General features: G+C 57.1%; 1 protein-coding gene across 8 annotated transcripts in view; it reads left to right on the forward strand.

The window, feature by feature from the left end:
* The window catches only part of PTPRN2 (protein tyrosine phosphatase receptor type N2), a 669,120-nt gene that overhangs the window by 142,251 nt on the left and 502,636 nt on the right, over nucleotides 1-24,233 (forward strand). For 7 of the 8 annotated variants that reach the window (XR_014833401.1, XR_014833402.1, XM_021079161.2 and 4 more), the window contains one exon: nucleotides 13,720-13,833. The exons of the other annotated variant lie outside the window; for it this stretch is intronic. Coding sequence is in view for 5 of the 7 variants with exons in the window: in XM_021079161.2 (XP_020934820.2) it covers nucleotides 13,720-13,833 (114 nt within the window). In the remaining 2 variants the exon portion in view is untranslated. The remainder of the gene's footprint in view (nucleotides 1-13,719; nucleotides 13,834-24,233) is intronic. 8 annotated transcript variants of the gene reach the window in all.

A 24,233-nucleotide genomic window follows, 5' to 3' on the forward strand; every position in this document is an offset into this window, starting at 1 on the left:
CCCAACTTCCCTTTTCCGTCTTTGATTTAAACTCCCTTTACATCTGGCCTGTTGGGCCATTTTCGCCTTTCTATAGTTGCCATTTTCTTAAATTTTACTGAGAATACCGGTCGGATGGTTTTTAGAATTTACATGGGCTTCTGATAGTAATTTAAAAAATGTTTTCTCCGCACCTTACAGGCAGGTTTGCTGGATTTTCCGCGATCCTGAGCCCCTTCTCAGCCCCCGTCCTCGGCTTCTCAGCCTGACATTTGTGGCCGTTTCTTTTTTATTTATTTTTATTTTATTTTTATTTTTATTTTTTGTCTTTTTGCCATTTCTTGGGCTGCTCCCGCGGCATATGGAGGTTCCCAGGCTAGGGGTCGAATCAAAGCTGTACCCGCCAGCCTACGCCACAGCCACAGCAACGCGGGATCCGAACTGTGTCTGCGACCTACACCACAGCTCATGGCAACGCCGGATCCTTCACCCACTGAGTGAGGCCAGGGATCGAACCCGCAACCTCATGGTTCCTAGTTGGATTCGTGAACCACTGAGCCACGACGGGAACTCCATTTGTGGCTGTTTCTGCTGTTGCCCTTGCACGAGGAGGCATGGTTCAGGCTGAGGTTTGCCCGGGTCCGGGTGGAGAGGGGCATCCTGGAGGCTGGGCAGTGGCCCCCGGGCCTGCGCTGGCCTGCGTCTCTCGGCACCCAGGCGGGAGCCTCCTGCTCTGCCTCTGGCTGCTGGCGCGCGTGGAGGGCCTGGACCTCGGACACGGGGTCTGATGTGGCTGTTCCCGTGCCTTCGATCCCGGCCCACCTCCTCTTCCTTCCATTGGTCCCACATGTCTTTTTTTTTTTTTCCCTTTTTTCCTTTTTGGGAGCGCACCCCCGGCATACATTTTTGCCTTAAAATTGTAGGTCCCATCTGAGCATGGGGGTCTCTCGGGATGGGAGGGGGCAGGACTTTCGGCCCAGGTGAGCTAACATGTGAGACCCTCCCAGTGGTGCTCCTGGCATCGCCACCTGCAGAAACCCAACCTCATCTTCCTGGCAGTAAGAGTATGCTCGCTATTGGCCCAGGAAAGGCAGCGCTGGCTGGGACCCGGCCCGAGTTTAGAAACTTCATTTCCCCGGCCCGTCGCCGCAGGTCTCAGGTGTCGTTTGCCCTGTGGTGGATGAGAAGCCAGGCCTGCACGTTCTCTGCGGCTGAGGCAGGAGCTCGCCCACCTGCCTGATGGACCCGCTTGTCCCCGCGCCTCCCACGGACTGTTCTGAGCACAGTGGGCTTCCCGGCCCTGAAGTGACCCTTCCATGAGCGCCTTGCCCCTGCCTTCCTGGGTGTCCGCAGTTGTTTTCCAGGCTTATTTCTGCCACAGACCCCCTGGAAACAGATCGGCGTGGGGTGCAGCCTTTGGAGGGAGCTGGTGGCCACAGGCAAGGAGGGAGCAGGAACCCGGCTGGCGCACCAGGCCTGGGGGGAGAGCCGCCGTAGTGGCGCCACCCCACCTTCAAATGGCTCACGTGCCAGTTGCTGGAGATACCCGGGCGCTGGGTGCGCCCTCTGGTTGCCATGGCGACCCTTCATCCCTGCTGAGAGGCTCCTTCCACCAGTGATCGTCTTGCGTGTGTGCCTGTGTGGGGCACCCATCACAGAGTGGACCCTCCGGGTTGCGGGCGCACACGCCAAGCCACACGCGGGGCATGCGGGAGGACCCTGGGCCCTGCCCAGTCCACACCGAGCCCTGCCCGTGCCCTGGAGCGGGCAGACGTTCCTCACTCCTGGCTGTGCCGCAGGAAGGAAGGTCAGGACCACTGCACCCGAAACTGGTGGACCAGGTGATGAAAGCATATGCCTGTCACGTCCACAAAGTTTTTAAAAAACAAAATGTTCATCATGCGCTTTCTGTAGAAAATAAGGGCAGGCGTGCCAACCTGACACAACACAAAGGCAATGTCTCGTGGCTGCCCGTGGGCACTGTTTCCCTATAAAATCAAAAGGAATTCTTCCTAAGTGACTGAACGCTCTGCAAACTGAGGCCCGACGGGTCTCACACAGCCCTAACGGGATCCTTTAATTGTAACAGCAAATGTCTCGAGTCTTAGGAATTTAGAACAATGTATCGGAACTGCCAGACTGTCCCTGCCGTTGTGGCTACAAGGTGTCCACTTAAAACCACCCACGACCTGCAAGTTGAGAGTTAAGTTTTATTTGGGGCAAAATTAGGACTTAAGCCTGGGAGGCAGCATCCCAGGTCGCCCTGAGAAACTGCTCTGAGGAGGCCGGGGGTGGGGGGTGGGGGGTGGAGGATCCATTGGAGTTTTTGCAACAAAGGGTGGGGAGCAGGAGCAAGAGACCTGGGCTCCCTGAAATCACTCCTTTGACGTGCGGCTCCGCTCTCAGGGCCAGGATCCTGAGTTTCCCCAGCCTGCCGGACGCGCCAGCTCTCACCATTGGAGGCGACATTCACAGGTGACAATGACGTCTGAAATGCCGCCCCACGGAGGAAAGGGGGGACGTCGCATACGATCAGGGCGAGGCGAGGTGCGCGCAGCCAGACACCCAGTTTGCAAAAGTTTGTTGCTTGTCCTGTGAAGGTCTCTACTGTCCCAAGAGCAGACGCCACCGTGCAGGAGTTTAGGGTTAGTCGAGCCATGAGGAGATGCAAGAACTGGGCACATAAAATCTTCTACAAATATCTGCCTATCCGGAGACCTGTTCTTCCAGTTTTCCTGGAGCACAGAGGGCCTCACTCCCAATTTTCGCCCTGAGCTCTGCTTGGGGGCGCTGCGGGTCGGCAGCTGCAGTGGCTCATAATTTAATCTACGTGGAGGCTGATGGCAAGGGCCAGACTCCAGGTCGCAGAGGGAACGACAAGCAGAGGTGATGCTTCTTGTTTAGCAGCCGGTTCACCGCGGGCCTGGTCGGCCTCTGCGCTCTGCTGTGTTGACAGCGCTGCGGGGCAGCAGAGCCAAAGCGGGTGTGTGCCGCACGCTTGTGATCTGAGCACCCCGCGTGCTGAGAGAAAGGTTTCAATAGCTTCGAGCTTTCTGAGAAAGTTGCGGGGTTGTCCTTCGGAAAGGGTATGTCCTGCTTACATGCTTCCTAACAATCGGGATTTAGTTTGAGAAAGGACTGTCACCCTGCAGCAGCCAGAACCAGTGTCTCACAAAACCCTCTGCCAACCCCTGGGGCAAAAGCACTGGGCCGCTGTTGTTTGCACCTCCTTCATGACAGGTGACATCAAAGCCTTCTTTCTCCCAAGTGTATGTGTGTGAGATTGAGAGAGAGAGAGAGACCCCAGAGGGAATGCGGAGGGAGGGAGAGGGAGGGAAGAAGGGAGGGGGGAGGGGGGAGGGCGCGCTCGTCCCGCCAGCCTTCTTCCCCTGGGCCCCTTGGGGTGCTCTGACCTTTGGTGAGGCTGGGTGGGCATCTCTAGGATCTGCACCGGTGTCCTTGGCGGGCAGAGGGATGCCCTGCAGCGCCCTGAGAAGAGCTCGGGACAGTGGGGGCCGGGCCTTTCTCACCTCCCCTGTTGGGCTGGGTCTTCAGCTGTGTGCCAGAGTAGATGTGGCCAGGCAGCACGGACACGGGGTGACCGGTACCCAGGGAGCGAGGAAGGAAGGCCCCAGTAGACGAGGGGGAGCAGGGCCTGGGCAGCAGGAGGCCAGTGGGGGGCGGGGGGGGGCGTCAGGGCCGCCGCTACTGGGAACACGGCCCTGGACGTGCCGGCTGGAGATACCAGGGGCCCGGGCCCTGTGCCAGTGAATGCCCGGGAAGCCACCTTCCTGAGGCCTGCGTGGGTTCATCTGTGGGGAGGGTGGGGACCGCAGGGGCCAGTCTCTCGGTGCTTCCACATCCACACCTGCCTCCAGACCTACCGGAGGGTCCCCTGGCCTGACTCCCTGGACGGCTCAGGACTGGCTGTCAGCCCCTGAGTCGAGCTCAGGCCCACTCCAGATCGTGCGGCTCCTTCGGTCGCAGAGCCGGAACGCGAGCCCAGCCCTCAGGCGGATTCTGTCACGGGTGTCCACGGCATCCTGGGGGCCGTGCCGCTGGGAGGGCTGCTCGGTCGAGCTTGTCTGGCGAGGCCCCTGCCGGGCGGGGCGCCCTTGATGCTCCCAGGCCTTGGGTTCCGAGAGGACACCCATCTATTAGCGCGGTTTCTCGATATTAAAACTGTCAGAGGAAGGAGCGCGATGTCCCCAGGCCCTCGGTTAATGAGAGCTGGCTGCACGTCCCTTCACTTGGGCATCTGGGCTCTTGCACGGCTGCCATTCTTAATCATATTTTAATTTTCAAATAAATTGCTTTCATTATCCTTCCATTTACAATACCATGTGTGCATCACTGCTCATTACTGTTTGTCAGCTCTCCTCTAAGCTTGGTTTTTAAATAGCCGTGGCTGCAGCGCAGTAATTAAGGGTGATCCATGTTGGTTCACAGGCATTATTATTTTTTAGTCTTTGAGGGAGCATCGTAGAGAGTTGCCGAACTTGGTCCTTTTGATGGAAACGGGGGAAGGCTCTGGAGGAGCCTCCTGGTTCCGGCTGCTCTTCATCAGAAGGTCCGACCGGGTTCTGGCAGGGTCGGGACCGGCCGTCGGCCTCGCCCAGGTCTCTTGGCCAGCAGGCAGCCCGATGAAGTTGTTTCTGTAAATCCCCTCATTGCAAGCCCTCCCGGGAAGGGACCTTGTCCAAGTCAAAACCACGACACTTTCAAAGTTAAGCTCCTCCATGGGCTTCGCTTGTCTCTAAAGAGGTTTTGGGTTTCGATGACGGCATTTCGACCCGCACGTGGACGGCCCTGCCCGGGGTTCTGGATCGCGGCATCAGAACTGCCGAACTCCCCGCCCCTGGGCAGCTCTCCCGCCGGACACACGGACACACGGTGCGGGCGAACTCGCAGCCTGGCGAGTCTGCGGGCCTGTCTCCCGTCACCCCCTCCAGGTGGGCACTTCTCTCTCCCATGTGGTTTCTCATTCATTTGCTGAGCTTGTTCTTGCTCTTAGGAGATTGTAAACTTTATATGCCATAACACTTGGCATTTATTTAACCTTTGGGGTGGGCGGCTCTGTGGCTTTAAGTGCAGTCACATTGCTGGGCAGCCTCGCCCCCGTCCACCTCACCTTCCCAGATGGACACTCGGTCCCCATTGAACGTGCTCCCACCACCCACCTGGTCCTGGTGTTCCAGCAGCGCTCGAAGGGAGGCAGGAGGCCCAGTGGGGGGACGGCTGCTGGTTGGGATTCCTCCTGAGGCGCATACCTGTGGGTCACCAGACTCAGGGCTGTGCTGTGTCCAGCCTGGGCTGAGGGCACATATGTGGGTCACTCAGCAGGTGGGACCTTTCATTCTGAGGAGCCACCTTAAGTCTGGGAGAGGAGAGGTGTTGGGGGGGGAGGGAGAAGGAAGGAGAGGGAGCCCTGGGATAAACCTGATAGCCAGTCTATGTCCCCCACCCCCGGCCACCCCTGGAAAGTGGGCGAGACCCTCTCAGTGGGTGAACAGGAGTGGGCGTGGAGTTAATCGAGGGATGTGGCTCTTTCTGAATAACTGTCACCGTCCAGATAAGATGAGGCTGACAGATTGTGTTCCCGTGTCCCATGGAATGTGCCCTGTTCCTCAGTGCTGCTTGCAGCCCCCAGTGCCAGGCCTTTCTCTTCCTGGCTGAATAGACAGGCACCGTGGCGCTGATAAGAGGAGCAGCCTGGTTACCTGGCAACGGGCTGGAGGGAGGGCTGCCGGTGGGGGGAGATTGGGGGCCACAGAGAAGCGGCCCCTCCTTCCCCCGCTCATCGGTTGGCCCAGGGCAGACAGCAGCTGCAGCGGGGCCTGAGCTCCCGTGGTGACGTTTGCTGAGTGCCCTTGGCTGCCAGGACCTGGAGGTGGGGCCAGCTGGCTGGGTAATCTGTTGCCTCCAAGGAAAGAGGGGAGAACGCCACTGAAATTCCAGAAGCGGAAGCCTGGTGGTGTCAGTGCTGGTGTCAGGACGGCCTGGCCTGGGGGCAGAGCGGCCTCATGGGGGGGAGCCCTGAGCTTGCAGCCAGGCAACAGTGGGCGCTTGGCTTCCTCTCTTTAAAGGTCTTTCTCCCAGGCGGCGCCCTCTAGTGGAGGGAGACGCCGCTGGCACAGGAGCCCCGCTCACTGCACACTCCTCTCCTGGAAGCTGCCTTCTATTTTTTGGTTGGTTGTGCACCATCTGGAATTTCAGAATTGGGAGAGGGGTTTGGATCATTTGGTTCCTCCCTGCTCTTTTCAGGAATTAACAAAACTCACACCCTAAACCCCCGAGGACCAGAGAGGCTCAGCATGGCTGGGCTCCTCCTGAGGCACCTCCTGCTTCTAGCTAGCAGCAGTTCCGAGGACGCCCGCGATGGGGTTTGCTTTTGTTTTTTGTTTTTTTGTTTTTTTGGCTTTTTTGTCTTTTCTAGGACGGCACCTGTGGCATGTGGAAGTTCCCAGGCTAGGGGTCCAATTGGAGCTGTAGCCGCCCGCCTACGCCACAGCCACAGCAATGGGGGATCCAAGCGGCGCCTGCGACCTACACCACAGCTCACGGCAACGCCGGATCCTTCACCCACTGAGCGAGGCCTGATCGAACCCACAATCTCTTGGTTCCTAGTCGGATTTGTTAACCACTGAGCCACGGTGGGAACTCCAACTTTCGCTTTCTTCAGTGTTGTCACCGGGGCACAGACCCAGCTCCTCCAAGGAAGCAGGAGCTCGGTGCAGGCTGTGCTCTGTGCGGCTGGGTGTTCTCTCCTGCGTATGCCCCCCACCCCCGCCGTCCCCGCAGCCGGTGCACAGGCACGGTCACACGCAGTCAGTCTGTTTGTTCATCACAAGAGGCTGCCTGGGCAGCACCACGTGTGCGTGACCGTTCTGGTGTCATTTCAGCCGGGAGTTTACCATGACGACTTTTAATTATATTCTGCTTTCCTCTAACAACAAAAATTAAGGAGGCAGCCCAGAGCTGCCCAGTGTGAACCTGATCTGTTTGGAACTGACCAGGCACCCTAGCCGGGCGGGTGGGGAGCAGGTGTGCTGCCCCCCTGGGAGTGTGTGTGTGTATAGCGTGCATGTGGGGATTCTGGGAGTGTGTGTGTGTGTGTGTGTGTGTGTGTGTGTGTGTGCGACCTGCATGTGGGGATCCTGGGAGTGTGTGTGTGGGGGGCAGGCATTGCCACAGATTGAGGCGCCGTGAGTCTGGGAGCGCTGGCCCAGGAGGAGGGAGCTGGGACAGGCCTGTGTCAGCGTGGAGGGGACAGTGATGTTTATGAGTGAACATGACCTTTGCCTGTGGGAACGTGCTCCAAGGATGCTGGTTCAAACAGACGAGCAGACAAGATAAACAAGCAGCTTCTTCACTTGCCTCCAAAAAGCCAGCCAAGAACTTGGTGTTTTTCCTTCCGGGAGGCGATTAGCCTGGGAAGCAGAGCTGTCTGTTGCGATTGGCCTGGGAAGCAGAGCTGTCTGTCGCCAAGCAGGATCCTCGCCCCTCAGAACTGGGGTCGGCTGCGGGGTTGCTTTCTCAGGGCCCTTCCGTCTCAAGAACCGTCCTCTCTCTGATCCCTGGGGCCAGTGGGGACTCAGACTAAAGCTCTACAAGATAAGGGGGGTGTGGGGACAGCCTCGGACTCCATTGGGGTCACCAAGTTGGAGTTTTAAGTCCAGGCCTGCATCTGTGTTTGCTGCGGTCATGTCCCATAGAGGCCTGGGCAGTGACGTCCCCATGGAAGCTCGCCGTCCCGCTCCACTGGAGGCCCGTGGGCAGTGCTGGGGCAGTGGCTGCCGGAAGGACGCCGCTGTTTGCCCACCTCTGCCAGCTGGGCCCAGGATGGCCCTGTCAGTGCCCTGGACAAACGCACATTCCATGGGTCGCCTCCCACAATGTCCCCTTGACCCCAGAGCCTCCCCGGGCCACAGACCTGTGGACAGGCCAGTCTGCAGCTGGGCAGCATCACATCCTGTGGGCTTACCTCTGAAAAGGCTGCTGATCTGTCCAGTTCTTCCATCTCCACAGCCCCAGGCTGGAGCCACCCTCCCCTGCACAGGCGGCTCCCTTCACCCCCGAGGGAGAAAGCACCCCCACCTGCAGTCCCCGCAGCCCCCCCAAGCCCCACAGCCTCCCTGCAGCCCCCTGGGAGAAAGGCCTAGCCTCCCACACCCTCACTCCTGCCTTGCCTGCCTGGCTCCCTCCAGCCTTGGACCGCTGTCCCCCTTGGTCCCAGAGCCCCAGCCACTGGTCACTTCCCTCACTCTGCAGATGCTGCTCTCCAGCCTGGCAGTGCTCACTCGTCCCCCCGTCACAACTCTGCCCCTTAGATGTCCCAGCCCAACTGGCTGCTGCTTGTCTGGGTCCTCAGCCTGCAGGATGTCCTGTCCCCACGTCCCAGTTGAGGTGATCATTGGGTGTAGCTGGTGGCTCTCTGCCCATCTGCATGGTGAGGCTGGAAGCTCCGTGAGAGCACAGCCTGTGCAGTGCACCTGTGCCGCAGCGCAGGTCCCGTGGTGCTGCTGCCTGTTCGCCCAGTGCTACGTCGGAGCAGGGCTGTGTCCCTGGAGGTCATGGGGCAGCACGGAGCAGGAAAGCAGGAGGGCTGCACAAGCTGGTGGTGGGCCCAGAGGCGTGCTGGGGAGCGGGTCACACTGGCCTCCAGGGGAAGTTGGGAACAAAGTGGTGACGTCCTTTGTGGAATACCAAATGGGGTACTCGGGTTTCTGGGGCGGCGGCATGAGCAGCACGTTCCCAGAATGAGTTTATGAGGCTGTAAGAGCAGATGCCCTGTTCTCATGGTGAGTTTGGCCGTTAAACAGATGGCCACACACGGGGACACAAATGCACACACCTGTCCACACATACACACAAGAACAGGTATTAGGCACACACCCAACAGACATGCATACACAGACATGCACATGTAGGCAGACACACATGCAGTCACATACATGGACACACGCCGACACACGTGTAACCGCACACACATGCATACGCAAACTACGTACGCATGCATATATACCTGGATGCCCTTTAAATGTGGAGATAAAGGTACATGACATTGTTGAAAAATGCATTGGGTAAACCAACAGTGAGATCCTACCACAGACCTACAAGGCACCCCAAATCCAGGGCCCTGACGGCACCAAATGCTGGCAAGGGTGTGGAGCTACAGGAATGCTCATTCAGTGCTTGTGAGCCTGCAACGTGGTGCAGCCACGGTGGTGGAAAAGTGGACGGCTAGTTACGAAACTCAACACACTCACACCGCACGACCCAGCATCCTGCTCCTTGGCGTTTGCCGCCCAAAGGAGCTGAAAACACGTCCACACAAAACCTGCACCGGAAGAATATTCAACGGAAAAAAGTCTCTGCAGCAGGTGGTGCTGGGAGAGCTGGACAGCTCTGTATGCATCAGCGACATTCAAGCACACCCTCTCCCCATACAAAATACACTCAAAATGGCTTAAAGACAAATATAAGACATGACACCATAAAACTCCTAGAAGAGAACGTCAGCCGGACGTTCTCTGATGTAAATCGTACCCGTGTCTTCTTAGGTCCGTCACCCAGGGCAAAGAAATACAGAAATAAACAAATGGCACCTCGTCAAACCTGTATGCTCCTGGACAGCAGAGGAACCATAATCAGTGTGAGAAGACAGTCTGCAGATGGCGGGGTGGGGGGGGGGAAACGATATCTGCAAGCCTTGTGACAAGGGCTTCGTTTCCAAAACACACCAAGAGCTAATACAAATTCAACGACAAAAACCAAACAACCCAACGAAAACATGGGCAGGAGACCTAAACAGACGTTTCTCCAAAGACAGACCGACGGCCAGGGGGCCCATGAAAAGATGCTCAGCATTGCTAACTGTTAGAGCAGTGCAAATCGAAATTACAGGGAGCTGCTGCCTCACACCATGCACAACGGCCATCACCCAAAAGATCCACAGATAATAAATGCTGGGAGATTGTGGAGAAATGGGAACGCTCCTGCACTGTTGGTGGGAATGTAAAGTGGTGCAACCACTGTGGGGAACCGTGGCGGGGGGGGGGGGGCTCAGAAAATTAAGGATCTAATTACCATATGAGCCGGCAACCCGACTCCTGGCTGTCTATCCAGAGGGAGCTGTAATTCAAAAAGATGCATGCACCTGCATTCTTATGGCGTCACTATTTACAGTATCCAAGATACGGAAACAAACTAAATGTCCATCAACGGATGAATGGATTAAGAAAATGTGGTACCTATACGCAATGGGACACTTCTCAACCATGAAAAGAATGAAATAGGCATTCCCATGGTGGCTCAGCGGTTAACGAACCCGACTGGTATTCATGAGGATGCGGGTTCAATCTCTAGCCTTGCCCTGTGGGTTAAGGATCCAGTGTTGCCATGAGCTGTGGGGTAGGTCACAGATGCGGCTCGGATCCCGCATTGCTGTGGCTGTGGAGTAGGCTGCAGGCTACAGCTCCTATTCGACCCCTAGCCTGGGAACCTCCCTATGCCGCAGGAGCGGCCCTAAAAAACCCTAAAAAAAAAAATCAAATCAAATAAAAATGAAATAATGCCATTTGCAGCAGTGTGGATGGACATAGAGCTTACCAGACTAAGTGAAGTAAGTCAGGAAAAGGAAGACAAGTGCCATATGATATCACTTATATGTGGGATCTAAAATATGATGCAGACGAACCCGTCTACAGACCAGAAACAGACAGACGTGGAGAGCAGACTTGGGGTTGCCAAGGGCGAGGGGCTTGGGGGAGGGATGGAGTGGGTGTTTGGGGTCAGCAGATGTGAGTTATCACACATGGGGGTTATCAAACAATGAAGTCTTGCTGTGTACACGGGGAGCAGTGTTCAGTGTTCTGTGATGAACCATCATGGAAAAGAATATGTATATTTTAATTTTAATTAAAAAAATTTTTTTTTTGTCTTTTTGCCATTTCTTGGGCTGCTCTCGCGGCATATGGAGGTTCCCAGGCTAGGGGTCTCATCGGAGCTATAGCCACCAGCCTAGGCCAGAGCCACAGCAACACGGGATCTGAGCTGCGTCTGCAATCTACACCACAGCTCACGGCAATGCTGGATCCTTCACCCTCGGAGCATGGCCAGGGATCGAACCTGCAACCTCATGGTTCCCAGTCGCATTCGTGAACCACTGTGCCATGATGGGAACTCCTGGAAAAGAATATTTTAAAAAGAATGTGTGTGTTTGTGTGTGTGTGTGTGTGTGTGTGTGTGTGTGTGTGTGTGTGTAAATACACAGCAGAAATTAACACAACACTGTAAATCGACTGTATTTCCAAAACGAAAACAAAACAAAAACCCCCACTCTGCACGTGGTGGATGTCTGTAGCGGCTTTACCCTTTGTTCTTTATTCTTGCAAAACTTGGAGGCAACCAGGATGTCCTTTGGCAGGTGAGCAGGTTAGTAAACTGGTGGAGTGGTGCTCAGCCCCGAAAGGAAACGAGCTATCAAGCCTCCAAAAACCATGGGGGAAACTTCAATGGATGTCACTGAGTGGAAGAAGCCAGCCTCGAAAGGCTGCACACTGTAGGGATGCAACCACGTGACCCTCGGGAGAAGGCACATTTATGGAGAGGGTGGAAAAAAAAAATCAGGGGTTGCCTGAGTGGGGGCCTGAAGGTGCATAGGTGGAGAGAGAGGATTTTCAGGGCCGTGAAAATCTCTGTATGACACTCTGGCAGTGGGTACGTCACTATACATCTGCTCAAGCCCATAGCACGTGCATCGCCACGAGGGACCCTCAGGTGGACTGTGGCTTCTGAGTGAGAAGGATGCGCTGGTGTGGGCTCGTCCGCTGTAGCAGATGGACCACGTGACAGGGAGGTGGCGGATGGGGCGGGGTGGGGTGTCGGGGACCTCTGGGTACCGTCCTCTTAATTTTACCGTAAACCCAACATTGCTCTGAACAATCAAGTTTGTTAATGAAAAAAGGGCCCCGGGAACAGTGTCTGTCTCTGGTCATCCGTGGCTGTGGTTCACGGGCAAAGGGGATCCATGGTGGGTTAACCTCAGCTTTCTACCCATGAAAACCCGTCACTCGCTGGAACTAACCTGAAAGCACAAACAGTATTGTGCATTATGTCATATATATGTCCTAAATATATGTTTAAAAGACAGGTTTCCAGAAAACCTAATTCACATTTTTTTTAGAATAGGCTCACCCTGGAGGCCCCAAGCCCAATTTAAAGGACGAGGCTTTAACTGCAGAAAGGGCTGGTTTCCTTGGAATGCTCCCCATAGCGAGATGTCTTTGCCCATTTTCCTCTGTGACAGCCGAAGTGATGGGTGTTTCCTGAGGGAGGTGGCCTCAGACGTTTGGCTGCGGCTGATAAGGACCTGATTTTTGCTGCCTCCCGGCTCAGCTGCTGACCCCTCCCAGGCGGGGCCTCGGTTTTCTCGTCTGTAAAGTGTGGGGTCGCACCAACAGGCTGCCCCTTCCAATCCCTGCTCTCCAGGTTTTTCCATTTGAAAAGTACCAGCTCCCCTGTCACCGCCTCCCCCCTGCACCCCCCACTGCCCCCCACCCCCTGCAGACACCGAGAGCTTCGAAATGGAAGATTGAGGAGCGCAGGGCCTGAGAGCAGGTCAGGCAGACCATCCGTCCTGTTGGGTGGGGAGGGGGCGGCAGGGACAGACCCTCCCTCAGAGACACAGCTACCAGCATCACTGGCTGGATGGTGGCAGCTCAGACAGAGGGGCCGGTGCGCAAGGCGGAAGGTTGAACTCCCTGCTGGCCCTGTCACCTGCTGGAGCAGCAAGGCAGGTCACCTCTGGACTCCTGGGGCTTTGCAGAGGCCCCTGGAAATCCAGGCGGTGCCTGTGCTACTTTCGATGATTTTCTGCCGCTCCCACGGGGCCGCCGGCCTGAGGCACGCGTGTGATATCTGACCAGCAATTACAGAGCAGCCTGGCGCTGGGCAACGGCGCTCCTGCTAATTAAATGGGTTGCATTTGAAGAGCTCTCTCCAGCTCCGCGGGAACAATGGACCCGCTTTCCCGGCCCAGCCAGAAGCTGCAGATGCCGCCCTGTGAGGCCCTGGGCCCTGAATTAGCCTTTTGTACCCAAGGTGGTGATTTGAATGTTCGAAGCCCCCACAGGAAGCGTATTTCAAAGTGAACAATTCCTCCAATAAAGACTAATTAGGGCCCACGTTAATTAGAAGGTGCGAGTTACAAAGAATGTCGATGCTTAGCCTGTCATTTCAGACAAAGGGCCAGAGCGGGGTAAAGGGTCCCCATCACGCGAGTGGGTGTCCTCGGCCCTGCCCCCCCTGCTTCTCAGAAGCCGCCCCCCCCCCCGCCCACCTGCCACCTGCCTCCCGCGCAAAGGGTGCTCATGCTCTTGGGTGTCCTGGGCGCATCTGGAAGACCCACCCTGACTTTCTGGTCACCGGAGGATCAGAAGCAAAGCTTCACATCAAAAGTGTGAACGTCTCAGGCAGAACCTTAGAAAAAAGGCAGGGCTGGGGAGGGCGAGCTGGAGAGTCGACTAAACCCTGCTACATGGGGCTCAGTGTGTGCGTTGTGGTTTTCACAGCGCACTCCTTTGCATCAAAACCGCCGCTTTCCAAGCGCTTCTGCTTCTGGGGGCCCTCGGACACCCCCCTTCCCCCCCGCCCCCGCCTGGGAGCGCAGCTGGGACCCCCAAGCCTGTCTGTCCCTCTCCTCTCTCACCTCTTTCCTCTCTGCCTGCCCTCTCACAGATGGAGTGTTTGGACGGTGTCAGGAGTTGCCGGCGATAGACAGACACCACGATGAAGTGTCGCCAGGGGTCCTGCGGCACCTGACAGCCGCCCTGCAGAAGCTCTCCCGTACAGGTACGCGGTCGCGGGCCGGATCCGCGTCGGCACTTTGCTCAGCCTCTTCGGGGCTGTGGAGTCAGGAAGACACTGAGTCAGCCAGTGTTGTGATGGGCAGGGAGCAGGTGGCCTGGGTCACGGAGGCCCCTCTTGGGTTGGAGGTGGTCCCTGGGCACAGACCAGGGCAGCTCCGCCAGGGCGGCTGAGCATCGGAGGTGCAGGCAGGGCCCGTGGGCTGAGGGGCTGGCCCTGGACCCGGGTGCTGTGGGCAGACTGCACGGCTCAGTGGCCACGTCCAGCCGAGCCTCTGACCATCCTTGCGAAACCAGTTTGCTGCTACTTACGGTTGTCATGCTGGTGTTTTTGTCTTAAGTTTTGTCTCGGGAGATTCCTGCTACCTGCTTGCTTCATGGGGGTAAGATCATTTAAAATGTGCAATAAAGAGGAGTTCCCGTTGTGGCTCAGCAGGGGAAAACCCAACTCGTATCCATGAGGATGCAGGTTTGATCTCCGGCCTCGCTCAGTGGGTTAAGGGTCTGGTGTTGCCACAAGCTGCAGTGTAGGCCAGCAGCTGCAGCTCCAAATCCACCCCTAGCCTGGGAACTTCCATATGCTGCCGGCGTGGCCCTAAAAAGACAAAAAATGATAATGAATGGAAATCCTCACGTTTGACCATCTCGCGTACGATTCACGTAGATTACGTAGCGTTGTAGGAGCGCCAGCCGCGATACCTCTGCCTGTTCCTGTGCCAAGTCCTCACTCCTTGTGCGCGAGACGCAGCCGGGGGTGAAGCTCTGAGCAGCCCTGCCCGGGGCTGGCCTGGGAGGGAGAGGCTCCCTGGCTGCCGCCCTCATCCCCTCTGGGCCCCTGTGCCCCCCGGCACGCCGCCAGGGCTGAGTTGCTCCAAGAGGAGGACGGCACTTGCTGGGTTCTCCTTCCGGACGTTCCCCAGGCTGGGGAGGCGCCGGGCAGTCCTGCAGGGAAGGGTCACGCCGATTCCTTCTCTCCCTGTCGTCAGGGGACTCGGCTGTACTGGGTTGGGTCAGAGCAGAACCACCGGGGTCGTCTGTGGTTGTCACAGGGTCTGGCCTGAGCCAGAGTGGAGCGTGGAGCATGATGTCCCCAGGGCAGGCGGTGGGGACAGATGCTGGGTCCAGATGGGTGCCTGTGTCCTTTCTCGTGCCTTGACGTTGGAGGTCTGGGGTCCTGCAGAAGTGGGCTCCTCCTCGGGAGCTGAACGCACTGTCTCAGGAGCTGGAGAGGCTGGTGGCAGGGGAGCAGTGGGGGCAGGTGCTGCGGGCCAGCGTGGGGCGTGTCAGCTACACAACGGTTTGAAGCCCGGGTCCCCGTGTTCCAGTCCAGCCTCCTGGATCCTTAGTGGCCCACGGTCAAGGGTGTAGTCACAGGCCAGGAGCAGTTCCTTAAAAGGGGAGGAGTTTCCCGCAGAGAACATCAGCTGTTTATTCCAGAGTCCACAGGCTCGGCCTGTGACCCCCGCCCCCCCACCGGTCCCTGCCTCCAGCAGTGCCCTGCCTGCCACTGCCCCTCTGAGCCGTGTCTTTCCGATGGGTGTGGGCCCTGGCTCCTCCTGCTCACCAGGGCCAGTCAGCACAGTGTCCTCAGTGTCCTCAGGTCCCTGAGCAGCAGACCAGGACGAGGGCTGTGCCGCTGATGGCCGCTCCTGGTGGGGCAGCATTTGCAGGTAGAGCTGTGGGGCTGGTACCGGGTGTGCCCCCTGCTCCAGCAGAGGAACCGCACCTGCAGCAGGCGGCCACCTGTCTAGCGTCTCTGCAGACAGGACGGGGAGGGCTGTGGGATCAGCCCGGGTCTTTCCAGTCCTCGATGGTGGCACCTGTCAGCCTCTGCTGTCCCCCCAGGATCTGGTGTTGTAGTTGGTCTGTGACTGTCGGTGGCATTGTTGAGAGCCTCAGGCTGCAGGTCAGGGAACCAGGTGGGGCCGCACTGGCTGTGCCCCGTTCCAGCTATGCATTCCAGAACTGGGGGACACCCACAGGACGGCTGGAGCACCTGTCCCATGAGCCCCGTGTGGCTGGTGGACCATGGTGACATCTGGGTCTCTGTTGGTGTCCTTGAGAGCCGGGGTCCAGTGATCACTGAGGGGTCTGAAGATGCCCTTTGCCCCCACGCAGGCCGCCCTGTTATAAGACCAGGGGAAGGTGAAGTGACGAGTGTGTGGCTTTGTGACAGAGTCTCTCACAGAGGCCTGCCACGCCCCCATTCGAGGGGCGCTGATCTGTGAGATGGAGTTCCCACTGGCAGTTGGTGGGGGGCTGTGACTGTTCCCATGGTCCAGTCAGACTTGTGTTGGGCAGAGGGCGACCTGTTTGGGCAGATCCGTGCTTGCAGGCAGAGCACCCGCCTGCAGCTCTGGGACCTTCCTACAGCTCGTCAGGGCCCTGGCCCTGGGGGCCTTCTCTTCTGATCACTGCTGTGTGGTGACCACAAGGCACTTACGTGTCCCCACTTGGCCCCTGCCTCCCCAGGACCTTGTCATCTGGATACATGCTGGGGTTCCGGGTGGATGGAGGCAGGTCCCGATGTATTCCTGACATTCGGGGCGTCACTGCGCATTCCACAAGGATGCTGGGACCCCGTGAACTTTTTTCGCGTGCCTTCTGGACCCTGCTGGGGCCCCTGGAAGGTCTGTTGTGCCCATCTCTCTAAGCCTCTGACAAGTGCCTCTGGAAGGTGACGAGGAGGTTCTGGCCTTTGCTCTTGATGTCAGGTAGACCCCACTCCACACTGGTGACCGTGTTTATATGTTGCCCGTTGGTGGAGACTGTTGAGCTGCTGGGTGGGGAACCTGCGCTTGGGTGCCCACAGCAGAAATCAGCCAGTCTCTGTTCATTCCACCTGATCCGGCCTCCGCAAGCCCCATCCTCATCTGTGTTTCTGCTGCTGCAAACTGGCAAACTCCTGCCGTTCTTCCACGTGCTCTGCACACTCTCCTGGCCGTGCTTTGAACCCCAGCCTCTGGGCCTTCAGTCCAGGTGCCGGGCGAGATGCTGGGGCGAGATGCTGGGGTGAGATGCTTGGGGCGAGATGCTCGGGGCAGTGGTGGGCTGTGTCCCGGGAGGGTCCGCAGGGCTGCAAGGCTTCCCCGGGGGATTACAGGTGCTTCAGCGGGAGAGAGAGGGGCGCTCCTGCTGGCAAGGCAGGCTCAGTGAGACTTGGGGTCCAGTGTCCCAGCCCGGTCCTAGCACCCCGTTCCTTCTCAAGCACTGACTGTCACAACAGGCTGGGGGGCGGTCCAGTGTGCCTAGTGGTCCAGTCACACGGGGTTGGACGGCGACTTAGTTTGGAGGGAGTTTGAGACATTTGGGACACACAGAGAGAGCACTTCATGGAGGAGGCCAAACAGAGGAAAACAGGTTTTTAATGAATGGATTTCATTTTTACCAGCAGTTTTAGATTCTCAGGAAGGCTGAGCAGAACCACTCGTCCCCCCGCCTCTGCCTCCAGAAGGGTTTCCCGATGATCAGCCTCCGGCTTTTGCAAATGATGAGTCAGTGTTGCTACGTGATTATCAACCAACATGGTTTACGTTAGGACGAACTTGTTTCGTACATTCTGGGGTCTTGACAGCTGTGCAGTGTCCCATGTCCACCATTATGGGTTTCTGCAGAAGAGTCTCGCTGCCCTAAAAATGCCCTGTGCCCACCCGCCCTCCCCTCCTGCCAGTCCCTGCAACCACGGCTCGTTTGACTGTTTTCCCAGAGTGTCATCTGGGTGGGATCGTACCGTCTGTAGCCCTTTCCAGATCGCATTCCTTCTCTCAGTACGATGTTCACTCGGTGTTACGTTTTTTCGTTCCCGCCTGTCTTTTCATGGCTCGGCGTGTTTCTCTTTAGCGCTAACAGTCCGCTGTCTGCATGCACCACGTTGGCATGTCCATCACCCACTGAAGGACACCTTGGTTGCTTCCAGGTTGCTGTGATGATGGATGAAGCTGCGGTGTGTGTGTGGTTTTGTGAGGACGTGAGTTTTCAGCTCCTTCGGGTGAATCGAGGCGTGTGATCGGTGGATGCATGTGAGCAGCAGGCTTCGTTTTGCAATAACCACCTGTCTCCCAGCAGCGGGTGTGCCGCGGGAGTGGCACTACGAAACCTCTCCGAGGAAACATTTCTTCGTCTGGTAAATGTGGAGGCTCAATCAGGGCTGTGCTGAAGCTCAAATGACAATGCCAAGTAAAATATTTTAAACCATTTTATAAATATAAATATATCCAAGGGTTAAGTATTATTGATTTTGATACTCTGTTTCCAACTTATGGAGCTATTACACAGATCATAGGCACTTATTTTTTTTTTCCAGTGGGAATTATTACAAAGTTTTTCACGTTGCTTATCTCTGGCACTGGGTCAAATGCCTGAAAACAGCCATTCTCCAGGGATTGAGGATATATTCTGGTTCTTTCCTTAGAACAGCAGGGGTGATGCTGCTGATGGCAGCGCAGGTGGACTCTGCTGACAGACCAGAAGCGTTGTGCTGCGCGGGGGCTGGCCTCAAGGTTCCCCTTGACCACCAATAGGATGGGGAAAGGAAGGAAGGACATTTAGGGCCCAGAACCTCATGCGAATCCTTCCTCAGTCCAACTCAGTCCCTCCTTGGAACATCTTCCTGTGGAACACCCCCCGAACAAACCCCAACACCTGGTTTCTCCCCGGAACAACCAGTCCCTCCCTGGAACACCTGGTCCCTCCATGAAACACCTGGTCCTCCCTGGAACATCTGGTCCCTCCCTAGAACACCTGGTCCCTCTGGAACACCTGGTCCTCCCTGGAACATCTGGTCCCTCCCTGGAACACCTGGTCCCTCCCTGGAACACCTGGTCTCTCCCTGGAACACCTGGTCCCTCCCTGGAACACCTGGTCTCCCCCTGAAACACCTGGTCCCTCCCTGGAACACCTGGTCTCCCCCTGGAACACCTGGTCTCTCCCTGGAACACCTGGTCTCCCCCTGGAACACCTGGTCTCTCCCTGGAACACCTGGTCCCTCCCTGGAACACCTGGTCTCTCCCTGGAACACCTGGTCTCTCCCTGGAACACCTGGTCCCTCCCTGGAACACCTGGTCTCTCCCTGGAACACCTGGTCTCTCCCTGGAACACCTGGTCTCTCCCTGAAACACTTGGTCCCTCCCTGGAACATCTGGTTCCTCCCTGGAACACCTGGTCCCTCCCTGAAACACCTGGTCCCTCCCTGGAACACCTGGTCTCTTCCTGAAACACTTGGTCCCTCCCTGGAACATCTGGTTCCTCCCTGGAACACCTGGTCTCTCGCTGGAACAACCGGTCCCTCCCCGGAACATCTTGTCTCCCTGGAACACCGGGTCCCTTTCTGAAACACCCTGTTTGCAGTTAATTCTCACAGGCCAGTCCTGAGTGGGTTGCACCTGGTTTTGGCACACTTAGGGAATGACTTTCGGCTTCTGCTGCTGGTGGCTGTGTGCTGCTCTGTCTCTGGGGGCCAAGCTGAGTGATCGGACAAGGCCAGGCTGTGGCCCTCAATTCACTGTACTTACCGTGGCAAACGGCGTTTCCTCATCTCTTAGCGGCAGCGGGAGGCCTGCCCTGGGAAGCCTGGAGGAGGTGTGTAGGCGTGTAGTAAAGTTTCGTAGGCTGGTTTGAAAAGAAACATCATGGGGACCACGTGCTCTCCTAAAGGGCACGTTCTAGTACTTTCTGGACTAGAAACACGTCTCGCGTTTCTCCCTGGGGCCCCCTCGACAGCCCACACTACCTGCTCTGTGCACTCCGTCCTCCTGGGCTGATGGCTGGGGCTCCTCCCCTGCGTGGCCGGCACAGCAGCTGAGATGGCAGGGATCACAGCCCGGTGGCTGAGGGTAGACGCCCGTCTCCGCTTTCGATCGTCCTTAGGTGTGGGGTCAGTTTCTGGAGGTCACGTGGTGTGATGACAGTTCTTTGGGAAACTCATCATCCGGCTGGAGAGTATGTGGCTTGGGAATCTGAGATGCTCTTTGTAAAGGCAGCTGGAGCAGGATGGGGGCGCTCAGGGACCCCCAGGAGGATGGAGGGGCTCAGGGATCCACAGAACAGACCCCAGCAGGACCCCTGCCAGCCCTACCCCCCCGCTTCATTCGAGAAATCATTTCTTCTCTGGGAACCTGGGAGGGAAACAGGAAAAGCCTTCAGGCGGCACAATGATCTGACCTTTAACCTTGACGTTGCCTGAGACGAGCTCCCTCCAGGCGCCCATAGCTCCTGTTCACCCCGCTCATCCTGAGACCTCAGCTGGGGCTTCAGGATAAGGACACCCCCCCAGGGGGCAGGGCACATGTGCCCTCTGCCACCTTGCTCAATGCCTGCCTCCCGGGGACCACTCCCGGGGCTGGCTGCTCGTCCTGCCTTGGCCCCGAGCCTTGAGCTGAGCCTCGATGCTCCCACGCGTCTGGTGCTGGCGCCTGGGGACAAGGAGCATCTTCTGGACCCAGGAGGCTGCACCTGCCTGCTTCGGGCTCAGCTGAGCACCAGCTTCTGTGGGACAGAAGACAGGATGCGGGTCTCCTAGCCAAGCTCTGCCCTCAGGGACTCTCTGCCCCTGGACCGGCTGCCTCTCTTTCTCAGGCTCTTGTCTTTCCCCTGCTGGGAAAGTCACCCCCAGGTCCCCTCCCAGTGCACCTGGTTCTGAGTGGGAGCCTGCATTTCCCAAGAGCAGAGAACCCCGAGGCTGGAGGTGCGTGTGTCACCTCTGCACCTCGGTGTCAGCCCTCCTCTCCCGACCACATCTGAGGGCTTGTGCGGCAGGCCGTGCCCACGTGCGGGAAAGGGGCCATGGCACCTGAGCCAGCGTGAACTCAAGTGGGTGATTTGGCTATAATTTGGTTCTGAACCAACTGCCTTGCCTGCTGTTGGTCCTCTAAGAGTCCTTATGAGGAGGGCGCTGTAGGGCTGCCCCGCAGAGCTGGGCTCTCACGGCCTCAGCCCCCGCCAACACGGGGCATGTGTGTGTATGTATGTGCATGCTAGTGAACACCGGCATGCAGGTGCTTGGGCGTGCCCACACAGATGTGTGCTCACCAGCACCGGCACACACGCACCCGTGGACACGCGCCCACATGGATGGCAGCAGTGCACATATGTACACCAGGGCACACACACATCCTCACACACGTGTGCAAACACGCACACACACGAGTGTGCCCGCACCACTTGGGGGCCCTCATTAACACTGTCACTTCCTGCAGTGCTTGCATATACTTTGAAACTTTGTTTCTCTGATCCTTCAGAGCCACCTGCTGTCGGCCTCGTCCCTCCTGGTTGCGAAAGGCTAGGGAGTGGATGCTCCTTCTCGCCCTGCAGCCCCGCCTCCTGCTGGTCCTGAACTTGGCCAGCCTGATGGGACAGAGGGAGCTTCCCAGAGGCCCCACTGTCTTGGGGCTTCGGCAGCTGCGTCTGAGGCAGAGCCAGCGCCTGTCTCTGCCCCTGAGGGATGCGAGGCTGGTCCTGGGGACAACAGCGGCGTGCACGGCTGTTGGGGCGCCACTCTCTCGAAGACGGGAGGGAAAATGGGGTTTGAACACAAACACGTGATCGAGGAGCAAGACCCGTTCACTATTGTTTCTCCTCTTGTCCCTGCAGCAGCCTTATCTCCTGGGCGGGCACACTGTCCTCTCGCGTGTTGGTTTTTAAAAATACATTTCAGGAGTTCCTGTCATGGTGCAGTGGTTCACGAATCCGACTGGGAACCATGAGGTTGCAGGTTCGATCCCTGGCCATGCTCCGAGGGTTAAGGATCCGGCGCTTCTGTGAGCTGTGGTGTAGGTTGCAGACGCGGCTCAGATCCCACGTTGCTGTGGCTGTGGTGTAGGCCGGCGGCTACAGCTCCGATTGGACCCCTAGCCTGGGAACCTCCATATGCCGCGGAAGTGGCCCAAGAAATGGCAAAAAGACAAAAAAAAAAAAAATTTCACTTTTTCCGACAAGCCATTAAAATTCAGCATTTAAATGTCACTCGTTGGCACGTAATTTGCTGTCAGAAAAACAACTGTGGATTCACTTCCCTGGGAAGAATCTCCTGACGTATTGAGCTGTTATGTCAAAAGCAAAAAGCAAAAATTAAAAATCTAACGTGGTGTCCCAATTCCTTAAAAAAGAATGCAAAGAAATCCCCCAATGATACAGAACAGGCCGCTGGGACCCAGTACCAGCTGCAGGGGCAGCTGGACCCAGGGTGGCCTCGCGTGCCGTCTGTGCGCCTTGCTCCCCGCTTTAGCTCCTGCCCGGCTGCTCCCTCTGCTCAGAGCTGACCTGCACTCACTCACCTGTCTTCCCTGTGGAACACCTGCCCTGGGCCCGTAGAAGCCAGGGTCGGCCCTTCTTGCTGGGGTCTGGCTGAGGCCAACCCCCCTAAGCTCCGCATGGGCCCAAGCTGCAGGGCAGGAGTGGGGAGCACAGGGCAGAGGGGACGTTTGTCCGTCACAGGACCACGGCATGTCCAGTTGGATGGTCCCGCCTGGTGGATACGTGGCTCAGGGGCCAGCAAGGGTGGGAGTTGGGCGGAGGGGAGGCGGGGGACATGGAGGGGCCTGTGTTCTCTGGCTGCCCCACCTGCCCTGCGCCTGAGATGCTGCGGACTCCCTGTCCCAGGCCGCTCCTGTGAACACTCGCTCTTCCTAAAGAAGCTGCATGGGCTCAGGAGCTGGGTTACGAACAGGCCCAAGTCCCTCGGGCAGCAGTTTGGGGGTGTAGGAAGTGTGTGTGGGTGGGGGTCACGAGGTGGGGTGGGTCCCGCTGAGCCCGTTCTCGACTAGCACCGCAGCCTCGCACAACCTGTGTGCCCTGAGCCTCCGTGGCTGCTGAAGGATGCTGCTCTGAACGTGAGGAGTTTCTCTGAGGACTGGGGGGAGCAGGGCTCAGCACACGCCTGGCCCCCGGCAGCACTAATTTGGGGGCAGAGAGGAGTGCAGACTAGACCCCAATAAGGAGGAATGGTTGCAGCTTCCAGAGGGGGGAGGCTGACATGGCTGCTGGGGTGTCACCCTTTCGGTGGCAGGTGCAGGGCACCTGTGTACAGGTGCGTCCCGCAGGTTATCTCCAGCAGGATGAGCCCCCGGCTCATCCTCGGACCCGAGCAGCCCACTGGAAATGAACAGGCACCAGGAAGGTCCACTCGCATCCCTCCCCCAGCCTGCGCTTCCTCAGTCTTTGCTCGTTTCCATAAACGCCCGTACCTCAGCCACCAGCTGCCTGCCTTCCCTCCCCATCCCACCTGCCCACCCAGTAGACTCTCTCTGGTTCTGCCTGGAGCGGGCTCTTGTCTGTTCAGATGTCCCTTGTCACAGCCAAGGAGACCGCCCGTCACGCCTTTGGTCCCCCCCATGACACCATGACTTGCAGATGTAGTGTGAGGAGCTCTGAGAGCCTGGCTGCCGTTCACCCCGGCGGACAGGTCTCTGGTCCATCTTATTGGACGGCTATGTCCTGACTCCACAATAAACCTGCAGAGCAGGGGAGGTGTGGCCACACGGGGAGAGGCCACTTCCTGACCCCAGGCCAGGACAGTGGACCTCACGCTCATTGCCAGCTTAAACCAGCTTTAGGGCCTCATTACCGAGGCCTCTTCCCTGTTAGACACTTTTTAATCTTTTTGTTATAAAATGAAACATACAGAAAACTGTACAAAATGTGTGTGTGTGTTCACACACCTTACATACAGCCTCGTGAATTCATAGCTATGTTTCTAATTCAAGTTAGGACTGCAATGTTTATGTAAACTTTTACTGTTCTATTTAAATTGCCTTCGTGTATGCGTGTGTGTGTGTGTGTGTGTGTGTGTGTGTACAGTGTCTTTTCATCATTGTGATAGAATTGACATGCCACCCTCTGGAAGTGTACAGATCGGTAGGTTTTAGTCTTCACCCCATCTCCTGGCTACAACTGATCTAGTTTCTCTCTTAGTAGACTTGCCTGTTTGGGACATTTCATATAGATGAGTTCATGCAAAGGTGGCATTTTTGTGTCTGGCTCCTTTCCCTTGGCATCGTGTTTTCCCATGGCAGTCATCCTGCAGCACACGTTAGTACTATGTTCCTTTTTAGGGCTGCATACTATTCTGTTGCCCCTTTTGTTTATCCATTCGTCCAATGCTGGACATTTGAATTGTTTCCATTTGGGGCCGTTCTGAATAATAGTGTTAAGAATACTCATGTACGAGTTTTTGTGACACCATATGTTTTCAGTTGAGTTGGGTAGATCTATAGTGGAATTTCTGGGGAATGTATAGTAACCGTATACTTGTTTTATGGCCTAAAATATGGTCTCTCTTGGAGAATACTCCGCGGGCATCTGAAAAGAATGTGTATTCTGCTCTCTTGTGTGGCATGTTCTCTACGTGTCTGTGAGGTTTGGTTGGTTTGCAGTTTTCTGTGAGGTTTAGTT

The sequence above is a fragment of the Sus scrofa genome, chromosome 18 (assembly GCF_054392235.1).
Source record: "Sus scrofa isolate SSC_HxYL_T2T_F1_AM1 chromosome 18, Sscrofa_HxYL_maternal_Yorkshire_Landrace_v2.0, whole genome shotgun sequence".
Taxonomy (NCBI): domain Eukaryota; kingdom Metazoa; phylum Chordata; class Mammalia; order Artiodactyla; family Suidae; genus Sus; species Sus scrofa.